The sequence below is a fragment of the Chiloscyllium plagiosum genome, chromosome 29 (genome assembly GCF_004010195.1).
Source record: "Chiloscyllium plagiosum isolate BGI_BamShark_2017 chromosome 29, ASM401019v2, whole genome shotgun sequence".
Lineage (NCBI taxonomy): Eukaryota > Metazoa > Chordata > Chondrichthyes > Orectolobiformes > Hemiscylliidae > Chiloscyllium > Chiloscyllium plagiosum.
The window spans coordinates 39,087,885-39,111,698 of record NC_057738.1 but is presented as its reverse complement, the minus strand read 5'-3'; the positions used below and the strand labels follow the sequence as shown (position 1 = coordinate 39,111,698).

At 41.4% G+C, this 23,814-nt stretch overlaps 1 protein-coding gene across 4 annotated transcripts in view; it reads left to right on the top strand.

Annotated features, from left to right (window-relative positions):
* Positions 1-23,814, top strand: part of nek11 (NIMA-related kinase 11) — a 292,808-nt gene that overhangs the window by 119,339 nt on the left and 149,655 nt on the right. For all 4 annotated transcript variants that reach the window (XM_043719596.1, XM_043719594.1, XM_043719598.1 and 1 more), the window contains 3 exons: positions 6,332-6,481; positions 6,585-6,663; positions 11,677-11,762. In XM_043719596.1, coding sequence (XP_043575531.1) covers positions 6,332-6,481; positions 6,585-6,663; positions 11,677-11,762 — 315 coding nt within the window. The remainder of the gene's footprint in view (positions 1-6,331; positions 6,482-6,584; positions 6,664-11,676; positions 11,763-23,814) is intronic.

Here is a 23,814-nt window from a genome sequence, read left to right as displayed (position 1 = left end):
TATGTGTGCCCATGGCTACCCCTTTGGTCTGGAGGAAGTGGGAGGATTCAAAGGAGAAATTGTTAAGGGTGAGGACCAGTTCGGCCAAACGAATGAGAGTGTCGGTGGAAGGGTACTGTTGGGGACATCTGGAGAGGAAAACACGGGGTGCTTGGAGGTCCTGGTCATGGCGGATGGAGGTGTAGAGGGATTGGATATCCATGGTGAAGATGAGGTGTTGGGGGCCGGGGAAACGGAAGTCTTGGAGGAGGTGGAGGGCGTGGGTGGTGTCTCGAACGTATGTGGGGAGTTCCTGGACTAGGGGGGATAGGACAGTGTCGAGGTAGGTAGAGATGAGTTCAGTTTTTACCTCATTGGGCTTGAATGGTCCTGCTCTCTCTCTCTCTCTTCATGTTCCTGTGCTCTCCCTGTGCTCCTGAATAGGTAAACTGCAGAATGCAAAACAGGCACACTTACCTCCCTGAAATTCATAAGTAATTACTTATTTTCTGAAAGGCATACTTAAAATAATTATATAGTAATATAATTTAGATTGGAGTCTGATACAACAATGATTATCCTTTTTAACATAAAACATTGGGCATGGATATTCTGGGATTGAAGAATCCAACAGACATTTAATACGACCAAATATCATGTACAAGCATTGCATTTCTCAGGCATATAAGTGTCTGGGCTAATATTAGGTCATTAGTTCCAGCAAAGAAGAATGTTTTCAATAGCACTTCACGTGATTGTAGAGTAATATGGAGCTTGAGAATTTTATATCAATATGTCCTATACCATGATACAATGGCGATGTCATGAGCATGTCTACAAAACGTATACATTGAGTACTGACTATGGGACTGCATGAAAGCCCAGGACAGAGGGAGTTAATCACCTGTTGGAGACATGTGTTTTCTCTACCTCTTATCAGCAACAGCTCATATATCTAAGAGCTCATGTAACCTTAATGTAGTTGCTAAGATGTAACAAGTGCATCCTTGTTAGCTAAGTCAGCAGTCTCTTTTGCTGAGATGTATTCGTGGTCCATCCTCCAGCTCAGACTAATGCACAGCCCCTTAGACCAGTGTAGGAAGGCAGAATGGTGTCAGCACTCTAACCCAACCACAAAGTAGGTGGTATCCAGGCATCACAGCAAGGTGACAATGATGGCTTACCATCCGGGTTATAACCATTTGGATTATGGTTCTGGCTCTGGGATTTGTTTGTGGATGTGGGTCTGCTTCCTGTTCTGTAATTGAAGGCATCTACCCAGGTAACAGCCAACTGCTGAGGACCCTATCACTCCTGCTGCTTCGGCCTCTTCCTCTGGGTCATTACAGGTACCTCAAAGTGAGGTCAGTCTGTTTTTAAAGTGTGCTATAATACACGCTCACATGATAACGTTACATACCAGATGGGAATTTGTGACGAGATGGATGCAAGCTGTCAACTTTTTGTTTTCGATGTGAGTAAGATGTTTTTTGCTGTATTTCTATAGGTGGCCTGGCATGAATCATAGTTTGCAAGGTATCTGCTTCCAGTGTTGTTGGCAAACTTTCCTTTCAGAAAGATCTAATATGGTTTTTCACTTACTGTTAACAAAAATTCTTTCGAGTAATAAAATGCAGTGTGAGTGAGCATTACGCACGACCTGATCACAAAGCTGTCTATTATCACACTGTGGGCTGATTTTAATTTAATTTTGTTTTACCTTTGGTTAAGCAGCAACTGAATATTTGTTTTGTATTTGCAGGAGTTTTATTCAAATGTTACTTGACATTTATGTTGTAGAAACAGGTGATTTGGCCCAACTGACTGTATTCTCTACCCAAGCCTTTTCCCAGCTTTAGTCATCCAATCTCATTGATTTATCCAGCAACGTTTCTCTCACTCACCTGTTTATTCTGGTTCTTCTTAAATGCAACAGCAAAAAAAAAGTTGGATGCTGGAAATCAGGAAAGTAAACAGAGTGCTAGGAACTGAAAATGTGTTGCCGGAAAAGTGCAGCAGGTCAGGCAGCATCCAAGGAACAGGAGAATCGACGTTTCAGGCATAAGCCCTTACAGCTAGTGAGTCTAGCAGCACCTGTGAAAGTTGATACTTTAGATCAATGGCATTTCATCAGAACTGAGTTCAAAATGACAGATAGCAGACCTGAAACATCAACTCCATTTCTCTTTGCAGAGATGTTGTCAACCTGCCGAGCAGTCCCACAGTTTACTCCCTCAATTGCATCCACATGGTTTGCCATGGGTTTTGTGCAGCTCATTTTGTGTTTTATAGCTTTATACTCCTGCAAGGATATCATTTCAAAGAAAAAAAAAACAAAGAAAGGCTTGTGTTTATATAGAACTGTTTGTGGCAGTTGCACATTGCAAAGTGCTTTGTAGCTATGAAATACATTTTGAAGCATTGTTCCTGTTGCAATATGACAATCAGTTCGCAGCCAGCTCCCATGAGTAATAATGTGATAATGACCAGATAGTTCACTCTCTTGTGATGCCACTTGAGGGATAAAGATTGAACTGGAGTGCAGTCATTGGAGTCATAAAGTGTGGGTCTGGGAAAGCACAGCTGGTCAGGCATCATCCGAGGAGCAGAAGAGTTGACATTTCGGGCAAAAGCCCTTCGAACCAGGGCCAGGTTGATCTTGTTGATTATGAGATCCTTGATTGGGGTTGTTAACCTCTCCCAACCGGGGAGCCCTGGCTGATAGATATAAGCAGGAGATTCCGATAGTCTCCTCACTCTAGGGACTGGCTTTGAGCTAGCTGGTCAGAGCCCAAGTACTGGGCACATGTACATAAAGGGTGACTTGGTGATGGGATGCCAGCCTCTATGCAGTTACTTGGGGACAACTCCACTTTTCTGCTTCAGAATAGAGCCACAGGCTCATGCACCCAAACAGTCAGATGGGCACTCAGTTTATCCAAGGACCAGCACTTCCAGCAGTGCAGCACTTTCTCTTAGTTCTGCGCTGGAAGATCACATTTACATCATTTATCTTAAATGGTGGGGGCTCGAAGGGCTGAATGGTTGTGTAACATGATTCCATAAAGTCATCCTTTAATCTGCTGTTTTAACATAGAATATGGAACAGTACAGCACAGTACAGGCCCTTCAGCCCTCAATGTTGTGCCGACCTTTTATCCTACTCTAAGATCAAACTAACCTGCATACCCTTCATTTTACTGTCATCCATATGCCTATCCAAGAGTCGCTTAAATGTCCTTAATGTATCTGACTTTACTCCCACCGCTGGCAGTGCATTCTACACACCCACCATTCTCTGTGTAAAGAACCTGCCTCTGACCTCTCCCCTATACCTTCCTCCAATCACCTTAAAATTATGCCCCCTCGTGATAGCCATTTCCGCCCTGGGAAAAAGTCTCTGGCTAGCCACTCTATCTATGCCTCTCATCATCTTGTACACCTCTATCAAGTCACCTCTCATCCTTCACTCCAATGATACAAGCCCTAGCTCCCTCAACCTTTCTTCATAAGACCTGATCAGAAAATTAAAATAGTTATAGCACAGAAGTGTGTTTTGGCCCATTCAACCTCTGCTAGCCCACTGCCAGAGGAACCTCGCCATGTCCCACATCCCTGCCCTGTCCATACAGCCTAGCTCACTTTAGGTGTTTTCACTGAATTCCCATTTGAAAACAACAATTGAATCTATCTCCACTGCTCTCTCAGACACTGCCTTCCAGATTGTTTTAATGGAAATAGCTTCAAAGTAATTCTTCATATTTGTACCAGTGAATCTTTAATTTTCTCTTACTCAGAATTTATACTGATTTGTCATAAATCTCAACTTTTGTTTTCTACAACTTTTGTCAAAGAAACTCGTGTTTTTAAAAACTTTTTCTATGAGCTTGTTCACTTGAAGTTTTGCTTCTAATATCCCACATGTCCTGCCTTTATCTATCCATCGCTGCTAATTATTTGCTCATTCACATCCTTAAGGAAGGCTGTTCTGGAGAAGATAACAGCAAACGTTCACTAGACTGGCCTCTAGGATGACAGAGCTGTCCTAGAATGAGAAGCTGAATAATTAGGGTTAATGTTCTTAGGAACTTAGAAGCTTGAGGTGTAACCTCAATGAGATAAACAAGATTCAACAGGGTCTCGACAGGATAGATGCTGAGAGAGTGTTACCCCTGGTTAAACAGTAGTCTTAAAATAAGAGCCAATTGTTTACGATTGACATGAGGAAAATTACTTCACTCACAGCGGTGGTATAACGTGGGAAAATATGAGGTTATACGTTTTGGTAGGAAGGATAGAGGAACTGAACATTATTGTAATGGAGAAAGGCTGCAGCGCAGTGGAATTTAGGGCTCCTAGTCCGTAAATCACATAAAGCTAGCATACAGCTTTTAGTTCAAAGGGAATGGAGTGTAAAAGTAGGGAGGCTTTGCTGAAATATATCAAGCCCTGGTCAGACCACAGCTGGAAAACTGTGAATAATTTTACTGAAGTAAAGATGTACTGGTGTTGGAGACAGGCTAGAGAGAGTTCACTAGGCTGATCCCGGGAAAGGAGACTTTTTTTTATGAGGAGAAGTTGGATAGTTTGGGCCTTGAGTTCAGAAGAATTGGAGGAGATCTGAATGAAAACATACAAGATTCTTAGGGCGCTTGATAGAGCAGATGTGGAGAAGTTGTTTCTCCTTGTGGAAGAGTCTAGGACCAGAGGCATAATTTTGGAATAAGGAGTCTCACATTTTAGACAGAGATGAGGAGGAATTTCTTCTCTCAGAGAGAGAAAATCTGTAGAATCTTTACCACAGAGGGTTGTAGAGGCTGGGTCATTAAGTATATATTCATGGCTGAGATGGACAGATTTTTAATCAGTAAGAGAACCATGGGTTATGGGGAAAAGGCAGGGAAGAGCTTTGTGGATTATCAGATCAGCTATGATCACATAGAATAGTGAAACAGGCTTGTTGGGCTGAAAGGGCTACCTCTGCATCCAACATATTATGGTCTAATTGTGAAGGATTGTCTGTCTGCTGCAGAGGGCTGTGGACTTTCCATGGTTGAGTGCATTAGAGGCTGGGATGGACAGGGTTTTTATCTGTCAGGGAATTGAGGGAAATGGAGAGTGAGTGTGAAAGTGGAGTTGAAGCCTAAGATCAGCCATGATCGAAGTGAATGTTGGAACAGGCTCAATAGGCCTGAATACTCTGGCTTCAATTTTGGTGTTGTTGTGGACATCACCCCATTAAGTGTGTATTCACTGTTACATTTGACTGCATTGTATCACCTTGTACTTATTGGCCTTGACAAGGGAGACCATGGTCTATGAATAGAACTTGGTGTGAGTTAGTATACAGGAAGCGGAATTTCATTTTAAGATATAGGAATAGACCATTTGGCCCATCAAGCTTGCCTCACCATTCAATCTGACACTCGTCATGTCTATTTGCCTACCCTTTTCCTATAACCCTTGATGGCCATGAATATGTTTATATATTAAAGACAAGTGACTAAAACTGAAAATAGCGTGTGTGCGCAGTAGATGTTAGCCTTGGGATATTTACTGCGCATCTCCATTCAAAAGACTTAATTTCCTGGAACAGGTTATTATGAGGGTGGAGAACTTAGTGGTTAGTGATGGTCCACAAAGGCCCATAAATACACAAAACAATGTTACCCCAATCTGCAACAATCCCTGTTAACATATGATTTCCACAAACAATGTACTACAGAAGCTGGAAATCTGAAATCAAAACAATTCTGCAAATATTTGTCAGAACAGGCAGCATCTGCAGAGAAAAGAGCATGAAATTAATATCTTGCCTGGCTAAAGTCCCTGACCTGAAACTTTAGCTCTCATCCTCTCTGTCTGACCTGCTGAGAATTTCCAGCATTTTCTGTTTTTATTTCCTTTAATTGGTATGTGTCATAAGATGATAAAATTAGACCTTTACTGTTAGGATAAACTATTGAGCAAAGCAGCTGTGATGTTTATGAAATGCTTGCGATCATAGCCGGAGTTCCCAAATTCAAAATTCATAAAAACTCGAAATTCTAAAAAATAAATTAGTTAATGACTTGTACTTGCTCACAGTTCTGAACATAATCAACAAAAGAAAGGTAATATATTAGCATTTACCATTTTCTTTGAGGGAAATGGAATAGAAAGTGATTAGGAGTAGGTGAAAAAATCATTATTGTCTATTCAGATAGTACTCACATTTAGTTTGAAATTCATTAATTATACTTGAATTCTCAGTGTTTATTCAGTATTTTAATTTTGGATGATTCTCTTCTCATTTTTAGTCTAGGTTTAACGGTACATCATGCATGACAATTTTTAATTCCAACCCCCACAGGTCTCTGGCTTGTATTTTGTATGAAGTGTGCTGTTTGGATCATGCATTCACTGGCCATAACTTCATGTCAGTTATCCTGAAAATCGTGGAGGGTGAAACTCCATCACTGCCAGACAGGTATTCCAGCGAGCTTAATGCTGTCATGACAAGGTACGTATGCCCTTATCGAAATAGATTGCCCTGTCAGCTTATCTGCGTCACTGTCTATTTCTGCAATCTCCCTCTTCAATGTGCCACACTTTCTTCCTCACAGCATGTTGCAAAAGGATCCAGCCCACCGCCCAGCAGCTGTGGAAATTCTCAAAATTCCATACATTGATCAGCAACTCCAGGTATATGTGTAAACATGCACTTAGTTCTTTACTGCATCATGTTTATCTTTTCAGTCTTCATGCACTTGTACCTCAGGGCATTTTAAGGAAAACAGTATAGATGTATTTAAGGGAAAGCTAGACAAATGCATGGAGGTGAAGGGTTCTGACGTTAGATTTGGATCAGGAAAGGCTGAGTCGAGCATAGACATTATCCGCGCCCATTTTTGCTAAATCACCTATTTCTGAGCCATGTATCCTAAGTGAGATTATTACTTTACATTGACAACCACTTGATGAAGGAGCGGCACTCAAAAAGCTAGTGCTTCCAAATAAACCTCTTGGACTATAACCTGGCGTTGTGTGATTTTTAATTTTGTACACCCCCGTCCAACCCTGGCTCCTCCAAATCATCATTACTTAAGCCACATTAAAACAGTGATGACAAGGGTAGATCAGAGGTTAGCAATTCCATGGCAATTAACTTAACCTCCTGACTCCCCAGAGTTTGTTCAGTCATTATCAAGGCATAAGACAGGAGTGTAATGGATTACCTCCCACTTGCCTAGATGGGTGCAGCTCTGACAACACTCAAGAAGCTCAAAACCATCCATGGCAAAGCAATGATTGACATCCCATCCAACATTCACTCTCTCCATTACTAGTGCATACAGGCTGTAGTGTGCACTCCCTACAAGATATAATGCATCAATACACCGATCATAGAATCCCTACAGTGTGGAAAGAGGCCGTTTGGCCCATCAAGTCTGCACCAACCCTCCGAAGAGCATCTCACCCAGACCCATCCCAACCCTATAACCCAGTGTTTCCAGGGCTAATCCACCTAGCCTGCACATACCTAGACTCTATGGGTAATTTAGATTAGATTCCCTATAGTGTGGAAACAGGTCCTTCGGCCCAACAAGTCCACACTGACTCTGTGAAGAGTAGCCCACCCAGACCCATTCCTCTACATTTACCCCTGACTAACGCACCTAACACTATGGGCAATTTGGCATGGCCAATCCACCTAATCTGCACATCTTTGGACTGTGGGTGGAAACTGGAGCACCTGGAGGAAACCCATGCAGACACGGGGAGAATGTACAAAAACTCCACGCAGACGATCATCTGAGGATGGAATTGAACCTGGGTTCCTGGTACCATGAGGCAGTAGTGCTAACCACTGAGCCACCATGCCACCCAGGTTCAGGATATGATTACACATTTCAAATCTGGGACATCTACTATCTAGAAGGGCGAGAGCAGGAGATCCATGCGAATTATGCCACCCGTACATTTTCACAATCCTGACATGGAAATATATTCTTGTTCTTTCCTTGTCACTGGTTCAAAATTCTAGAACTCTCCCAATTAACAGCGGTGTGGGGTTCACCTGCTTTAAACAACTACTGTGAATGAAGAAGGTGGGTCATACCACCTTTTGATGTGAACATCAGGACAGGACTTTGAAGCAGGAGTAGGCCATTTGACATGATCATAGCCAATCTGATTGTGGTCATGACCAATATTCCGTCTAAACTGCATGGCTGCACAGCTACTCCGAGATTCTGCACACGTGAAATGGTGTGACGATGCATTGACTTCTGCTTTTGGATGCCTGTGCACTGAAAGAAAATTTAGAGGGAGTATTGGTTTCAGTTCCACATTCCTAATCTCACCTGCACCCCCCCCCCATTACCCATGAGTCCCTCATCAATCAAAAATCTATCCACCTAAGCCTTGGATAAATTCAGTGACCCAGCCTCCACTGTCTCTGGGAAATAGATTAATGAGCCTCAGAGAAAGCCTTCTCCTTAATTTCAATTTCTTGGTCCTAATCTGGGTCCTCTAATACAGCAAGAGAAGGCATTGTCCCAGTGTTGACCTTATCCCTTGGGATCTCATAGGTTTCAATAAGATCACCTTTTATTCTTCTAAGCTTCAATGTGTAAAGGCTCAGTCAGTTCAACTTTTCCATAAAATACATTCTTCATCACAGAAATATGGTTGGGCTAACCTTCCTTAAACTGCTTCCAACACATTGATATTTCTTTTTCAAACAAGGAGACCAAAACTGTACACTGTAGCCTGAATGTGGTCTCACCAATGTCTTGTATAGCTGCAGTCAAACTTCCCTATTTTCATATTCATTCTCCTTGCAATAAACAGCAGCATTCCATTTGCCTTCCTCATCACTTGCTGTCCCTGCAAACTAACTTTATATGACTTATTTGCAAGGACACCCAGATCCCTCTGACCATCATTTTATGAAATCTCTCTCCTTTTCAATCTGTCTTGCCTAATTAAATAACTTCACATTTTTTTCATATTATACTTCATCTGCCAATCGATCTCTATCCCTTTGTACCTCCATTTATCTTTACTTGCTCTTGACCAACATCCTTTCCTACCTACCTTAGTGTCACTGGAAAATTTACATTCACACTCCCTCACCTGAGTCATTTATATAAATTGCAAATAGTCGAGTCCCAGCAGTGATCGCTGTGGCATTCCATTGCTTATAGCTTGCTAACCAAAAAAGATTCTTTTATCCCAATTCGTGTGCTTCCTTATAGCTAACCAATTCTTTATCCAAGCGATTACATTATACCTCACACCATGTACTCTTACTTTTGACGTGGCATGTTATTGGTCCACATTTAAAGGTTCTCCTTTATCCATAGTGCTTGTTAGTTTCTCAAAGAACTCTAAATAAATTAGTTTGGCACAATCTCACTTTTACAAAACCATATTGACTCTGACTGATCGCGTTATGATTTTCTACGTATAAACTCCTTAACAATGCACTCCAGTCATTTTCCTGTGACAAATGTTAAACTAACTGGCCTACATTGATCTGCTCTCTGTTTCCCTCCTTTCTTGAATAACTGTGCTTTACTCACTATTTTCCAGTCCAAAAGGACATTTCCAGAATTTATGGAATTTTGGAAGATTGTATCAGTGCTCCTGCTATCTATATAGCCATTTCTTCTAGGATGCAAGCCATCAGGTAATGTGGACTTGTCAGCCTTTATGTTAATAATTTTCCCAGCAGCTATTCCTTGATGATAGAGATTATGTACTGCTTTCACCTCTTCATTCACAAGTATCTTTTGGGAAGATTTCTAATTCTTCGACAATGAAGATCGATATAAGACCACAGACACATTCTCTAGACTCACTCTTTTGAAGACCAACACTTCCTTTGATTAATTTTTATGCAACCACTTGGACACATAACAGCACACAAACCAACAGCCACTCTCAGACAACAACTCACCAGAATGAAGGACCCGATACCCAGCATGAGCAAAACCAATGTAGTGTACAAAATCCCATGCAAGGACTATACAAAAACTACATAGGACAAACAGGAAGACAGCTAACGATTCGCATCCATGAACACTAACTAGCCACGAAATGACACGACCAGCTATCCCTAGTAGCCACACACGCAGATGACAAGCAACATGAATTCGACTGGGACAACACTACTATTATAGGACAAGCCAAATAGAGAACAGCCAGGGAATTCCTAGAGGCATGGCACTCATCCACAGATTCAATCAATAAGCACATCGACCTGGACCCAATATACCGACCAATGCAGCGGACAGCTGGAACTGACAACCGGAAGCAGCAGATTCAAACCACTACAAATGCCGGAGGAAATATCACAGAAGCGCTTCGCAGGAGGCTCCCAAGCACTGAGGATGTTAACTAGACAGGGGACGAAATGTCTGCAACACAAATTCCCAGCTCGGCGAACAGAACCATAACAGCGAGCACCCAAACTACAAATCTTCTCACAAACTTTGAATTTTTATGTTCTGAATTTTGTATAGAAACTCTTGCCATCTGTTATTAAATTTCTAGCTGGCTTTCTCTCACACTCTAACTGCTGCGTCTTCCTTTCTCTGCTTGTTCTCAAGGGCAATGACTAACAAATGCTGGCCTTGCCAATGAAGTCAAAATCCCAGGAAAAGAAATAACCCCAGTCAGAATGTTGCTAAATTAGGTTTTTAAAATTAATCCCCAGTTTTAAAGCCTTTCTTACCAATTTTATCCTTGATGTCACAGGACTCTGTGATCAACAATCCAGCCTGCCAGTCTTGTGATCACCTTGTTTGCTGACTAGAGTATTTGCCCCTTAAAGTGGCAGACAGCCTGATGCAAGAGCTCTGCCAAGAATCTACCCTTACAAACCGGTTCTAATCCCCTCCCATTCCCAGTTGGAGGGAGGTAAATTCCCCAATGCTATCTGATATACAGTCAGTTTATTCAGGTTGAGGATTCTCTTTATTGAACCAAATTTATTTCTTCTTTGTCTTCGGAATGTGGGAAAAAGATAAACAGCTTTTGGCAAATCCCAGAGGCTCATTTAGCTGAGCGCTATGATTATCAGCCACAAATGTAAGTGATGAAGAAGCAACCCTGGGCCCTTTTGTAATCAGGCTGGAGACTGTTACAAGGCACTCTTTCATTTACTGACAGATAAAAGCTACAAGAATAAAAGCTGAGTGGTTTCATCAGGTACCTTCAAACAAATCTTTGAAATGCAGTCAGCTTGGGCAGCATTACTTCCACTGACATTGTCAGACTGTGATAGGAGGGGAATCAGAAGCTGTGATTTCCTGACAGGAGTCAGACATTGACAGATGAGCAGTCAGAACCCGGGATTTCAATAGAAATTATCCTTTCTTTCTCGCCTTTCATTCAACATGAGACAACAAGCTTGGTGTAAGCAAATGCCATTTGTTACAGATAATTTAGTTTTCAACTTGAACTTTTCATTGCTTTAATGACGCGGTCTTATTGCTGATGTTTTGCATTTGCAGAACACACCTGGGGAAATTGCGTTTCACAGCTTCAGATTATTTACGCAAAACAAAACTGTTTGCAGCTGCATTTTCCAATTCTCCCTTCAGCCATCTTTGGGTTTCAGGCATATTCCCCTTGTGAACGTTTGAAGCGTCGTAAAGCAGTCACCTTTTATCAGCCTGAACTAAATTCTTTGTATGTAAATTGCAGAACATCAAATGCAAGTTTTCAAACATCACCACAAAAGACATAACAATCAACTCTCAGGATGAAGCTCTTCAAATCAGGAATGCTTTGTAAGTAAGATCCAGTTCAATGGACAGTCTTGATTAAGCAAACACCTACTGGGCTAAGGGTTCTTGTGGTGCAGTGGTAGTGTCCCTACCTCAAGAGCAGGGGACCTAAGTTCAAGTCCTACTTGTTATAGAGGTGTGTCACAACATGTTGAACAAGTTGATATAAAAATGCATAATTGCATGTACTTTAGGGGATACTAACTTTTATTTTCTGGAAAAGGCAAAGCTGCCAAAGTCCCAGAGGGCTATTGGGCTGCTTTCTTATTAGAGAGAAACAACTGGTGATAAGTTGAAGCTGAGAGTCCCCATACCTTAGGGGAAAGGTGAGGTTGAGAAGGTGGTTTCTGGGACTGATTGACTTACTGTGTATTTCAAGAGTGAAGGAAATAGGAGCAGGAGTAGACACTATGGTTTATCAATTGGATTTTCTTTGCCTTTCAGTGTGATCATGGATGATACAAATTAGAAGCAGAGTATACAGTGTGCCCCTTGAGCCCTCCTCCATCATTCCGTAAGATCATGGCTGCTCTGATTGTAATCTCAAATCCACGTTTCACCCCCTTGTTTAACTAGAATCTATCCCCTGCTGCCTTAAAAATGTCCAAGGACTCTGCTTCCACCAGCTTTTCAGGAAGAGAGTGCCAAAGACATTTAATCCTCTGAGCGACAGAACATTCGCCTCCTCTCTGTTTTAAATGGGCGACCTCTGATTTTTAAACAGTAACCCCATGGTTGTAGCTTCTTCTACCAGAAAAAGGAGCCTCTCCACATCCACTCTGTTGAGGTATTATATGATCTCAGACTTCACTTTCACCTGTCCAGCCATTTCCTGTATCACTCGATTCCCCGAGAGGCCAAAAATCTGTTGGTTAAATATATATATTCAGTGTCCACAATTCTCTGAGGTAGAGAATTCTGAAGATTTACAAGCATTTGAGTGAAGAAATGGCTCCTTATTGCAGTCATAAATGATGGAGATGTTCCTGTGGAAGAACTTTTATTCTGAGAAGAACTTTTATTCTGAGCCAGTTACGTGTGTGTGTGTGTGTGTTATAGAGTTGTACAATCATACACTCATGCAGCGTGGAAACAGATCCTTTGTCCAACCCGTCCATGCTGAGAGTGTTCCCAAACAAAACTAGTCCCACTTGCCTGTGTTTGGCCCTTATCCCTCCAAACCTTTCCTGTTCATGTACTTATCCAAATGTCTTTTCACTTCCTCTGGTAGTTCACTCCATACACCAACCACTCTCTATATAAAAAAGTTGACCCTCATGTCAGTTTTAAATCTTTCTCCTCTCACCTTAAAAATATGCCCCCTAATTTTTAACTCCCCCATTTTAAGGAAAAGACCTTTGCTATTCACATCATTTATATTGTCATGATTTTGTAAACCTCTATAAGGTCACTCCTCAACCTCCTATGCTCCAATGAAATAAGTCCTAGCCTAACCAGCTTCTCCTTATAACTCAAACCCTCCAGTTCCATTAACACCCTGGTAAAACCTTTCTGAACTCCAATTTAATGATGTCCTTCCTATAATGGAGTGATCAGAACTAGAAACAGTACTCCAGGAGAGATCTCACCAACATCCTGTACAACCTCATCATGACCCAGCTCCTATACTGAAAGGCCTGAGCAATGAAGGCAAGTGTGCTAAATGCCCTCTTAACCACCCAGTCTACATGTGATGCAGGATTCAGAGGACGCTATTCAGCCCCTCCAGTCTGTTCTGCCACTCAGATCATGTGTCTTAGCTCTGTCTACTGCATTGGCTGTGCATTCTTCAATGGTCCCGGCAAGATAAATGTACCACCAGGAAATACACAATTGGTACTCTTATCAAACTCTGGTTTCAAATTATTACCTGAGCCACTATCAACTGCATTTTTCAATGTGTGTTGGAGTTCCAGACTTGGACCTCCAAGTTTCTGTCTTGGGGAATGTTTCAGGGTTGTGACAGTAAGGCTTGCTCCCTCATGATAATATTTGATTGACCAACTCATTCCCTGAGAGCATCCTGGAAAACTGCAAGTGGGCTGGATTGGAGATTTTTAATATTTTTACATGGCACCTGTTTTTCAGTGGTTCACATTGCCACCTGCACCTGCAGTTTTAGGTTACATTGGTGCGTTGTGATGGGTCAAACTAAGGATAATTTGGAATAGCTTTAGTTGCCCATACAAACAATTGAGAGGCTGTTTACACATAAACCATACACAAAAACAGGCTTCGTCCAGAGGCTCACTGAAGATGTTACCTAATATGGTGACAAAATGTCTGAAAATTAACCTTCCAGCTCAGCGAGCAAACCTACATCCACATAAACCTCATCAATAGCTTCATTGAGAAATAGGAATAGTTTATTTAATGAACGTGGGCAGTTGAGAGTAATTACAGAAAACGTTTCACATCCAAAACAGTGACTCTCGGAGTGTGCATCCCGCCAGCAGGCTCAATGGAGATTCAGAATCAATGTAGACCTAAACTACTCTTTGGTTTATATGTTTTACAAACAGAATTCACGTCCTTAAATCTTGTGATTTATGGGGATGTCTGTTCTTGTTTCGGATCAGCATCCTACTTTACAATACCGCCCTTCATTCAGTGTCAATGAATGTGACAGCAGCAATGGGATTTGTGTTATTCTGAACCAGGGACTGTTACCCTGAGGCTGATGTACTCTAATTGACAAAATTAGTGCTAACTCTCAAAAGCATTAATCTGATGTGGCAATACTTAGCACTCTTCAGAATGGAGGTCAAGAAAGACTTACATTTATACAGCATCTTTTACATCCTCAGGGCATTCTGAAAAGTACTGAGAAATAACAAGTCCTAAAGTGTTTGACAGCCAATGAAGTTCTTGCAGGGTGCACTGCAGCCAATTTGCGTACAGCAAGCGGCACGGTGGCACAGTGGTTAGCACTGCTGCCTCACAGCACCTGAGACCCGGGTTCAATTCCCGCCTCAGGCGACTGACTGTGTGGAGTTTGCACGTTCTCCCCGTGTCTGGGTGGGGTAAGGGGTAAATGTAGGGGTATGGGTGGGTTGCGCTTCGGCGGGGCAGTGTGGACTTGTTGGGCTGAAGGGCCTGTTTCCATACTGTAAGTAATCTAATCTAATCTAATCCCATACACAGCAAAGTGTGGTAATGACCAGATAATCTATGGATAAATATTGGCCAAGGCATCAAGCAAAACTTCATAAAGAGACAGGACCTTTAATCCACCTGAAGGCCTCAAGTAAATGCCTCATTTGAGAGAAGGCCGCTCCGGCTGTGCTACATTCTCCCAGCAGGGGGAGTTCCAGTTAATTTTTGTGGAATGGGTCTTGATTCCACAGCTTTCTAATACAGAGGCAAGAGTGATAGCAATTGAGTCACAGCTCACCCAACTAAAAACCACATTAAATCCCTACCCTCTGAGGATGTCTTCCATTAGGTGGCTATTCACTCACCTATTGCTTGGAGGCAAATACTCAAAATAAAGTGATGGTTAATTTAACAAGGTGGAGATTTGCTCCACAACTGAATTTTGTAAAACATTGATCTTTGTACCTGAGTTCCGGGGATAACAGTACCAATTGTTCATTTCTTGGTAGTACATTTACTTTGACCGTGGTATTTCTACTTTCTATTCACCAAAGAGATAACGACATTTAGAATATTTTGACATCCATTCTCCAGGTGTTATTCCTGAGGCTGAATGGAGAGGGGCAGTGACCATTATTTTCTACTTGAGGCACATGGGAACATAAGAAATAGGAGCAGCAGGAGGCCATTCAGCCCTTTGTGGCCTATGAGTAAGATCATGGCTAATATATTGGCACTGAAATGGCTCTTACCAAAGTCCCAAATAGCACCCTATGTGACTGTGACAAAGGCAGGCTTATCCTCCTTGCCTTTCCTGACTGGCCTGCAGGCTTTGACATGATTGATCATCTCTTTCAAATTTTTGTCACTGTCCAGTTCTGGCCTCATGAGTATCTCTGATTCTAAGCACTGCATCAGTGGAGACCTTACCTTCAGCCACCCAGACTCTAAACTGGAATTCCCTCATCTCTTTTTTTAACTCTGTCTTCAACCTAATACATTGACCAAATATTTAGTCATCTCCTTATATCTCCACACATGGCCTCACTCTCCTCTTTTGTTTTAAGGCACCTTGAGATGCTTTATTTACAGAAAGGTATTGTATGAACATAAGTTGGATGTACTTGGAATAGTGTAGGTTAGATGGGATTCAGATTGGTATGACAGGTCAGTGCAACATCGAGGGCCGAAGGGCCTGTACTGAGCTGTAATGTTCTATGTTCTATGTTGTTGAATGATGTTCTGCTTTAAATCCACCTTTCAGCCAAATAATTAGTTGGCATAGCCCCAATCTTACAGATATGTTAAAGCTGGCATTACTGCAACCTATGCACACCATACATTCTTCTGAACACATTTGACCCTCTTGATTGTTTCATTGTTGGTGTTAGCCCATAAGACATAGGAGCAGAAATTAGGCCATTCAGCCCATCAAGTCTGCTCCGACATTCAATCATGGCTGATAAATTTCTCAACCTCATTCTCCCTGTAACCCTTTGTCCTTTTGACAATCAAGAACCTATCTAACTCTCTCTTAAATTTACTCAACGACCTGGTCTAGTGTTAGTGTCAAGGCCCGCATTTATTGCCTATTCCTAATTGCCTTTGAACTAAATTATTTGTTTTGCCATTTCAGAGAACAAGAACAGTAGCTTAGCTCTGGAGTCTATGTCTGGTGGGATCTGAACTCACACTCACACCCTCCAGGACATTAGGCTGGGTCTCGGGATTACTACTGTAGTGATACTATCACTACACCACCAGCTCACCCTAATTGTCCCAGACTGATGCTTGAAGTTGAAATTGAGACCAGCTCCTTATCAGTCCTCAGCAAGAAAGAAAACCTTCATTATTTTTTTTTAATTATTACATTTGCTTTGATGAAAAATAATTAAATTTCTTAGACTTTCTCTTTACCAATGAACAAATCAAGAGTTTTTTTTTGGTTTGACACTCAGGAAAAGGTTTATAAATTCAGTTTTCAGTAAATAACTATTTTTGGCAAGAGGGGATGTAATCCTTGCCAAAACAGAAGCAATGTTCTGCGAATGCTGGAAATCTGGAATAGAAACAGAAAGCGCTGGAGAAATTCAGCAGATCTGGCATCCGTCACTCCATTTCTAGTCTGATATGACTCTCCTTCATCAATTCTGTTTCTCTCTCCATTAATGCTGCCAGACATGCTGAGTTTCTCCAGCACTTCCTGTTTTTATTTGTAACTGTTTACAAATTGCTTTGTGATGTAGATTGGGAAGTGTGATATTTTTAGTCCCATGAATCTATACAGTACACTAACAGGAGGGAACAGAATCTTCACAGAAACAGAACAGTATTGAAACAACTAACACTTTATGCAGGTGTCACATTGCTAATTGAGTGTTCTAGTTGTTTAACATAGAAAATTGGAGCAGCAGTAGGCCTTCAGCCCTTCAAGCCTGCTCTGCCGTTCTGTATGATCCAAATCAGCCCTCGATCCCGCTTTCTCTCCATACCCTTTGATCTCTTTGGTCTTCCCCTTGTATTTGATTCCACTCTGGGTTCAGATTCCATTCTGGGACTCCTCAAAGCCTGTTCTACAAGGTACAAGTCAGGAGTGCAATGGAGTACTCTTCAGTTGTCCCAGTGAGTGGATCTCCAGTAACATATAAATAACTTGACACCATCTAAAACAAAACAGCCACTTGATCAATGTCCTATCCACTAGCTGAAACATTCACTCCCTCCACCATTGACATGCAGTATGTACCTTCTACACTAAATGCAATACAACAAGGTTTCATGGACAGTACCTCCAAAACAAACGACCTCTACCACCTTGAAGGAGATAAGAAGCAGACACATGAGAACACTATCACATGCTGGCTGCCCTCCAAGCCACTCACCATCCTGATTTGCAAATATAATACCGTTCCTTCAGTGTTGCTGCATCAAGAAACTGGATCTCTCTTTATCAGCGCTATGGTTATACCCACACCACACACACTTCAGGGAATGTAAGAAAGTGACTAACCACCATGTTCTCAAGGACAATAATTGATGAGCAACCAATACTGGTAACATTCACAGTTCCTGAAGAAAAATAAATTGTTGCATTGCATATTGAAGGATTCCATATAAACCAATGTTAGGAATGGTTGCAAGACAGAAAAAGACTTCGATAATCACTTGTGCATTTACAGAATAAGATCAAGATTGGAAACAAACAAAGAGAAAGTGCTAGAAAAACTCTACAAGTCTAGCAGCAGCTGTTGAGAGAGAAAAGAGTTAACATTTAAAGCCCAGAAACCCTTTGTTAGATCTACAAATAGTCAAATGCTTGCCAATGTATTACACACTGGGGCTTATTTAATAGCTCAATCAGAGACACATTAGGGATAGTTCAAACATCACAAGTACAATCAGAGAAAGTGCAATCAGAATAGATTGGGCCTGTATTCATTGAAATTTAGTAAAATGAAAGATTACCTTATAGAAACATATAAGAACCTTAAGGACTTTACAGGATGGTTACGGCGAGGTTAGTTTCACTAGCAGGAGTGTCTATGATCAGAGGGCATAACCTCAGAGTAAGGAGTCACCCATTTAAGACAGAGATGAGGAGAAAGTTATTTGAAAGGGTAGTGAATCTGTGAATTTCTTTACCTCAGATGGCTGGTGAGGCTGGGTTGTTAAGTCTATTGAAGGCTGAGAGGGACAGTAAAGGAATCAAAGGTTAGAGAGAAAAAGACAGGAGAGTGGAGTTGAGGATTATCAGCCATGGCCTCACTGAATGGTGGAGCAGATTCGATGGGCTGAATGGTCTACTTCTGCTCCTTGGCTTATGGTCTTATACTTAGGGAGTAAATGGTTATGTTGATGGCGGTTAGATATGGAGGAGGCTTATGTCAAGCATAAAAAGTGGACAAACTTTCTCCTGAATAATTTTTAATCAAGCATCATTGCCAGTTAATCAACTCTACATCATCTTCACATATGTAATGGTGTTCACCAATAATTGTGGACCTTTATAAATGAATTGAGCATTCTTGAATATATTTTAAGCAATGGTTAAATGGTGCAACATACTAGATGGTATTTTTAAATTAGGTGAGCGTTATTCTAGCACTCTGCTGTTAACTGAACTGAGAAATTCATGTTGCCAAAGCTATACAATTAATCTCAAAATATAAATCTCCATAAAATGGTTTAAAACAATTGTAATCAAAGCAAGACGTCAACATTTAGGAAGTAGCTAACAATTATAAACTCAGATCTGATTTATGTAAAATTTATGGTCATGATGGACTAAGATGGAACTGTGGGTGTGAAATGGCTTGGCAATTAGAACCAGAATTCACAACATGTTAATTGGAGAGAATGCATATTATAATCACAAGCTGTTGAATTATATTTGCATAAATAATTGCCACATAAATCATACAGTTGACTACAAATGGTTTGAAGTCATATTCTAAAAACATATACGTTGATGAGCTGAGGTTGCCAAGCATAAATTAATTCGTATTTGTTCCCTAATCCATGCTCCAATCATTTCTCTGTTATAAGTCTGTGACTTCCTAGGGCTCTTGGCTGAAAATCTTTGATTTATCTCTTTCACAATCACACAAAGTCCTAATGAAATATAGTTCATAGACTCATAGAGTTATTAAATAGAGCCTGGTGTGGAAGGAGGCTATTCATCCCATCGAGTTACTGTTAGCTGTCCTTACAGCAATACAATTAGTCCCATTTCTCTGCTCTATTCTTGTAGCCCTATAACTTTATTCCCTTCAGAGTCCACTCAATTTTCTTTTCAAATCGTTCATCATCTCCATGCCCATCACTTACGTCACCCCTGATAGGCAGTGAGTTCCAGGTCAATACCACTTGCTGTACTTCATATCCCCCTACAGCTCTGTGTTCCCTCATCCTTGTACCTTTAGCTATTGAGAATGACATATCCATGCCTTATGTAAACCTAGCATGATCTTCTTTAACTCTATTAATAAGTTTATCACTATCAGAAATGAGTATCCTCATTATTCCCCTCTCTTCAAACTGTTCAAGGGATGGTATATGAAATGCAACAAGCCTCTACAGAAACTCTAGTAGTATCTTTTGGTTTATTTTGTCTTTTTTTTTTACTATTTTGAGAAAAACAAGTAGTCAGATTATGGATTAACAGCCCACAAGAGTGACTGTGAAACAAAATCAATTTTTTAAAGGAAACACATCTACTTTAAAAATCATTTTGAGGGGTGTTGACACACTTCCATCCCATGCAGCCCACAGCAGATGTATAAGGCAGTAGGCAGACTGGACACTGCAAGAGAGCACACTGTACTTCCTCAGGAGGCTAAGGAAATTTGGTATGTCCACAAGGACTCTTACCAATTTCTATAGATGCTCTGAAACGAGCATCATACCCAGATGCATCACAGGTTGGTCTGACATCTGCTCTGCCCAAGACTGCAATAAATTACAAAGAGTTGTGAATGTAGCCCAGTCCGTCATGAAAACCAGGCTTCCATCAATTGACTCCGTCTACACTTCCTGCTGCCTCGGGAAAGCAGCCAACATAATCAAAGACCCCTGCCACACCGGTTCTATTCTCTTCCACCCTCTTCCGTCAGGCAGAAGAAATAAAAGTTTGAAATCACATACCAACAGATTCAAGAACAGCTACTACCCCACTGTTATCAGACTTATAGAGTCATAGAGATGTACAGCACGGAAACAGACACCTTTGGTGCAACCTGTCCATGCCGACCAGATATCCCAACCCAATCTAGTCCCATCTGCCAGCACCTGGCCCATATCCCTCCAAACCCTTCCTATTCATATATCCATCCAAATGCCTTTTAAATGTTGCAATTGTACCAGCCTCCACCACTTCCTCTGGCAGCTTATTCCATACATGTACCACCCTCTGCGTGATAAAGTTGTCCCGTAGGCCTTTTTATATCTTTCCCCTCTCACCCTAAGCCTATGCCCTCTAGTTCTGGACTCCCCAACCCAGGGAAAAATCTTTGCCTATTTACCCAACCATGGGTCACCCCTCATCCTCCGATGCTCCAGGGAAAACAGCCCCAGCCTGTTCAGCCTCTCCCTATAGCTCAAATCCTCCAATCCTGGCAACATCCTTGTAAATCTTTTCTGAACCCTTTCAAGTTTCACAACATCTTTCCGATAGGAAGGAGACCAGAATTGCACGCAATATTCCAACAGTGGCCTAACCAATGTCCTGTACAGCCACAACATGACCTTCCAACTCCTGTACTCAATACTCTATACTTATGAACAGACCTCTCATATATTAGAGTTAATTTTTCTCTGTAGCAGTATCACTATATTCTGCATTCTGTTCTAATAGCCTGATGTACTTATGAACAGTGTGATTCATCTGGATAGCAGGCAAGACAATATTTTTCACTGTATCTCATTGCATGTGACAATAATAAATCAAATCAAAATCAATCAAAAATCCAAAGAACACCCAAGTGCGGACTTAACTGTGGAAGGGAGGAAGCAGGTTAATGAGATATGACCCCTTCCATAGTCCACTGCAGAGTCCTGTTAATGGTGTCCTTGGTCAGGCCCATGAGATGGTCCTCTAATCTGCCTGCCCCTCTCTGCACCATGTGTCCATCTGACAGAGTCTTAGCAACAATAACAGGCAAATTCTAACCAATTCCTTTGGGCAGTTCTTAAAGATTTAAATAAGCCATGGGAATAAATCTAGAGATTTGTCATGGACTCGCTTTTCCAGGAGGATACTGAGAAAACAACTAGGAATGGAAATATTCCCATCTCTGTAACAGGGATTCTGAAGTCAATCTTAACGCCCACTGGATAGACCAGGAGTTGGATCAGAAAAAGTGCTAAATATTGACAAAGGATAAGGACATTAGTGAATTTTGCAGTATAATCCCCAAAGGGGTTACCTATGTAGCTCATGATCTGTATTCACACACCAGGGGGCCCTTCACAGCTAATCTGCCAAGTGACCATTGCCCTTGGTACTCACCAGGATCAATGATCAAGTAGGGGCAGAGTATAAACACATACAGGGACTTAATATTTGCAGGAATTTCTTTATTACTTTCCCATCCATATCAACCTGGATCAAATATCTGCCTTCTTCCCAAACCCACAAGAACTGCCAAGTCCAATAATCGTGAGAAAGGAGGTCTCGGTTGGAGCACGAAGCCAGTCTGAGTTTGACAGCAGAATCAATACTAATGTCAAGCTGGACCAATAACAACGCCCATTCTGAAATGTACATGTAGAACATGGAAGTTAATGTTGCTTAATGTTTTAAGCATGTAAAGGTAAAATAGTCCTACCAAACCATAGGGGTGCTTTTTCATTAGAGAGAGAGAGAGACGACTGTTGGTGAATTAACCTGAAGGTCACCAAGCCTTAGGCTAGGGGAGAGATTGAGAAGGAGAATCTTTCTCAGCCAACATGAGAATTGAATTCATGCTGTTAGCCTGACTAACTGGCCATCCAGCCAACCGAGCTAACCAACCCCCATGTAGACAGGTTCTCAAAGTTATGCTTTAACCCAGCTATTTGTGGTTTACTCACACTTCTCTTCCCCACCCAGACATAAACCATGAAAAATATTTGTTTAGAAACATGCGTGTGAATTACCAGAGCAAGTATAAGTCAGCATTGCCTCGTAGGTTCTGGGTTTGTTCATGCTGAACAATTCAATTGACTTAGTGACCTCCATAGTTCACTCCGTCAATTAACCAGTTTGCTAAGTAAATTACATGCATACTCACTATCACATTGCGGAACCTGCTAATTTTGAATATCAAGTATTTCCTTGTTAAAAGCTTGAATGTTCTTGTTGTTAACATACTCTTCACCTTCACAAAATTACCTTTGACTATCTCTACCCTTCGCCTAATTTCAGCATCACATTTATCCTCCACCTTTAGCATTTGTCCCAAATGGGCTTATTCCATTATGACACAACAAGCAGCAGAGGGAAGTAGACATTCCATATGACTTCCAGTGAATTTGCATCCTGGCTTCATTTCAAATCAACTTCCTGCCTTAGAAGGCCCTCAGCCCTTGACAATCTCATTTTTTGGGGGGACTATTTGGTAATTGGGTTAATTTGTTCTCTCAGTAGTTTGTGGTGACCCAATATGACGTTGTGCATTGTAAATGTTAAATTAACATTAATCACTTGATTGAAAATGTCAGCTAAATTTGGGTGTCATACTCTCTCAGGCATGAACTGAGTGTTAAATCTTAAGCAGTTCCTTGATTAAGGAATTAAAATTAATGATATTGCAGATTCCTCCGCTGCCCTATTATTTTAGTGATACCAAGCCCTGCATTCTTCAATGTAGGTATCAAAAATACTCGGAGAGTCATTGACTCTTCGGTCCAACCAGTCCACACTGACCGTATTCCCAAACTAAACTAGTCTCGCCTACGCATGTTTGGCACATATCCCTCCAAAGATTTGCTAGCCATGTACTTATTCAAATGTCTTTTAAATGTTGTACCTGTACCTGCATCCACCACCATCTCCGGCAGTTTGCTCCACACATGAACCATTCTCTGTGTATAAAAGTTGCCCCTCATGTCCTTTTTAAACCTTTTGCCTCTCACCTTAAAGATATGCCCCCAAGTTTTGAACTCCCCCAACCTAGGGAAAAGACCCTTGTTGTTCACCTTATCCAGGCCTCTCATGAGTTTATAAACTTCCATAATGTCACTCCTCAACCTCCTACACTCCAGTGTACAGTGTCCCAGCCTATCCAGCCTATTATTAAAACTTAAACTTTCCATTCCTTGTAACATCCTGTTTACTCTATTCTGAGCCCTCTCCAATTTATTAATGTTCTTCCTATAATAGGGTGACCCGAACTGCACACAGTGCTCCAGAAAAGGTCTCACCAACATCCTGTACATCCTCAACATGATGTAACCAGTCCTATACTCAAAGCCTGTATCC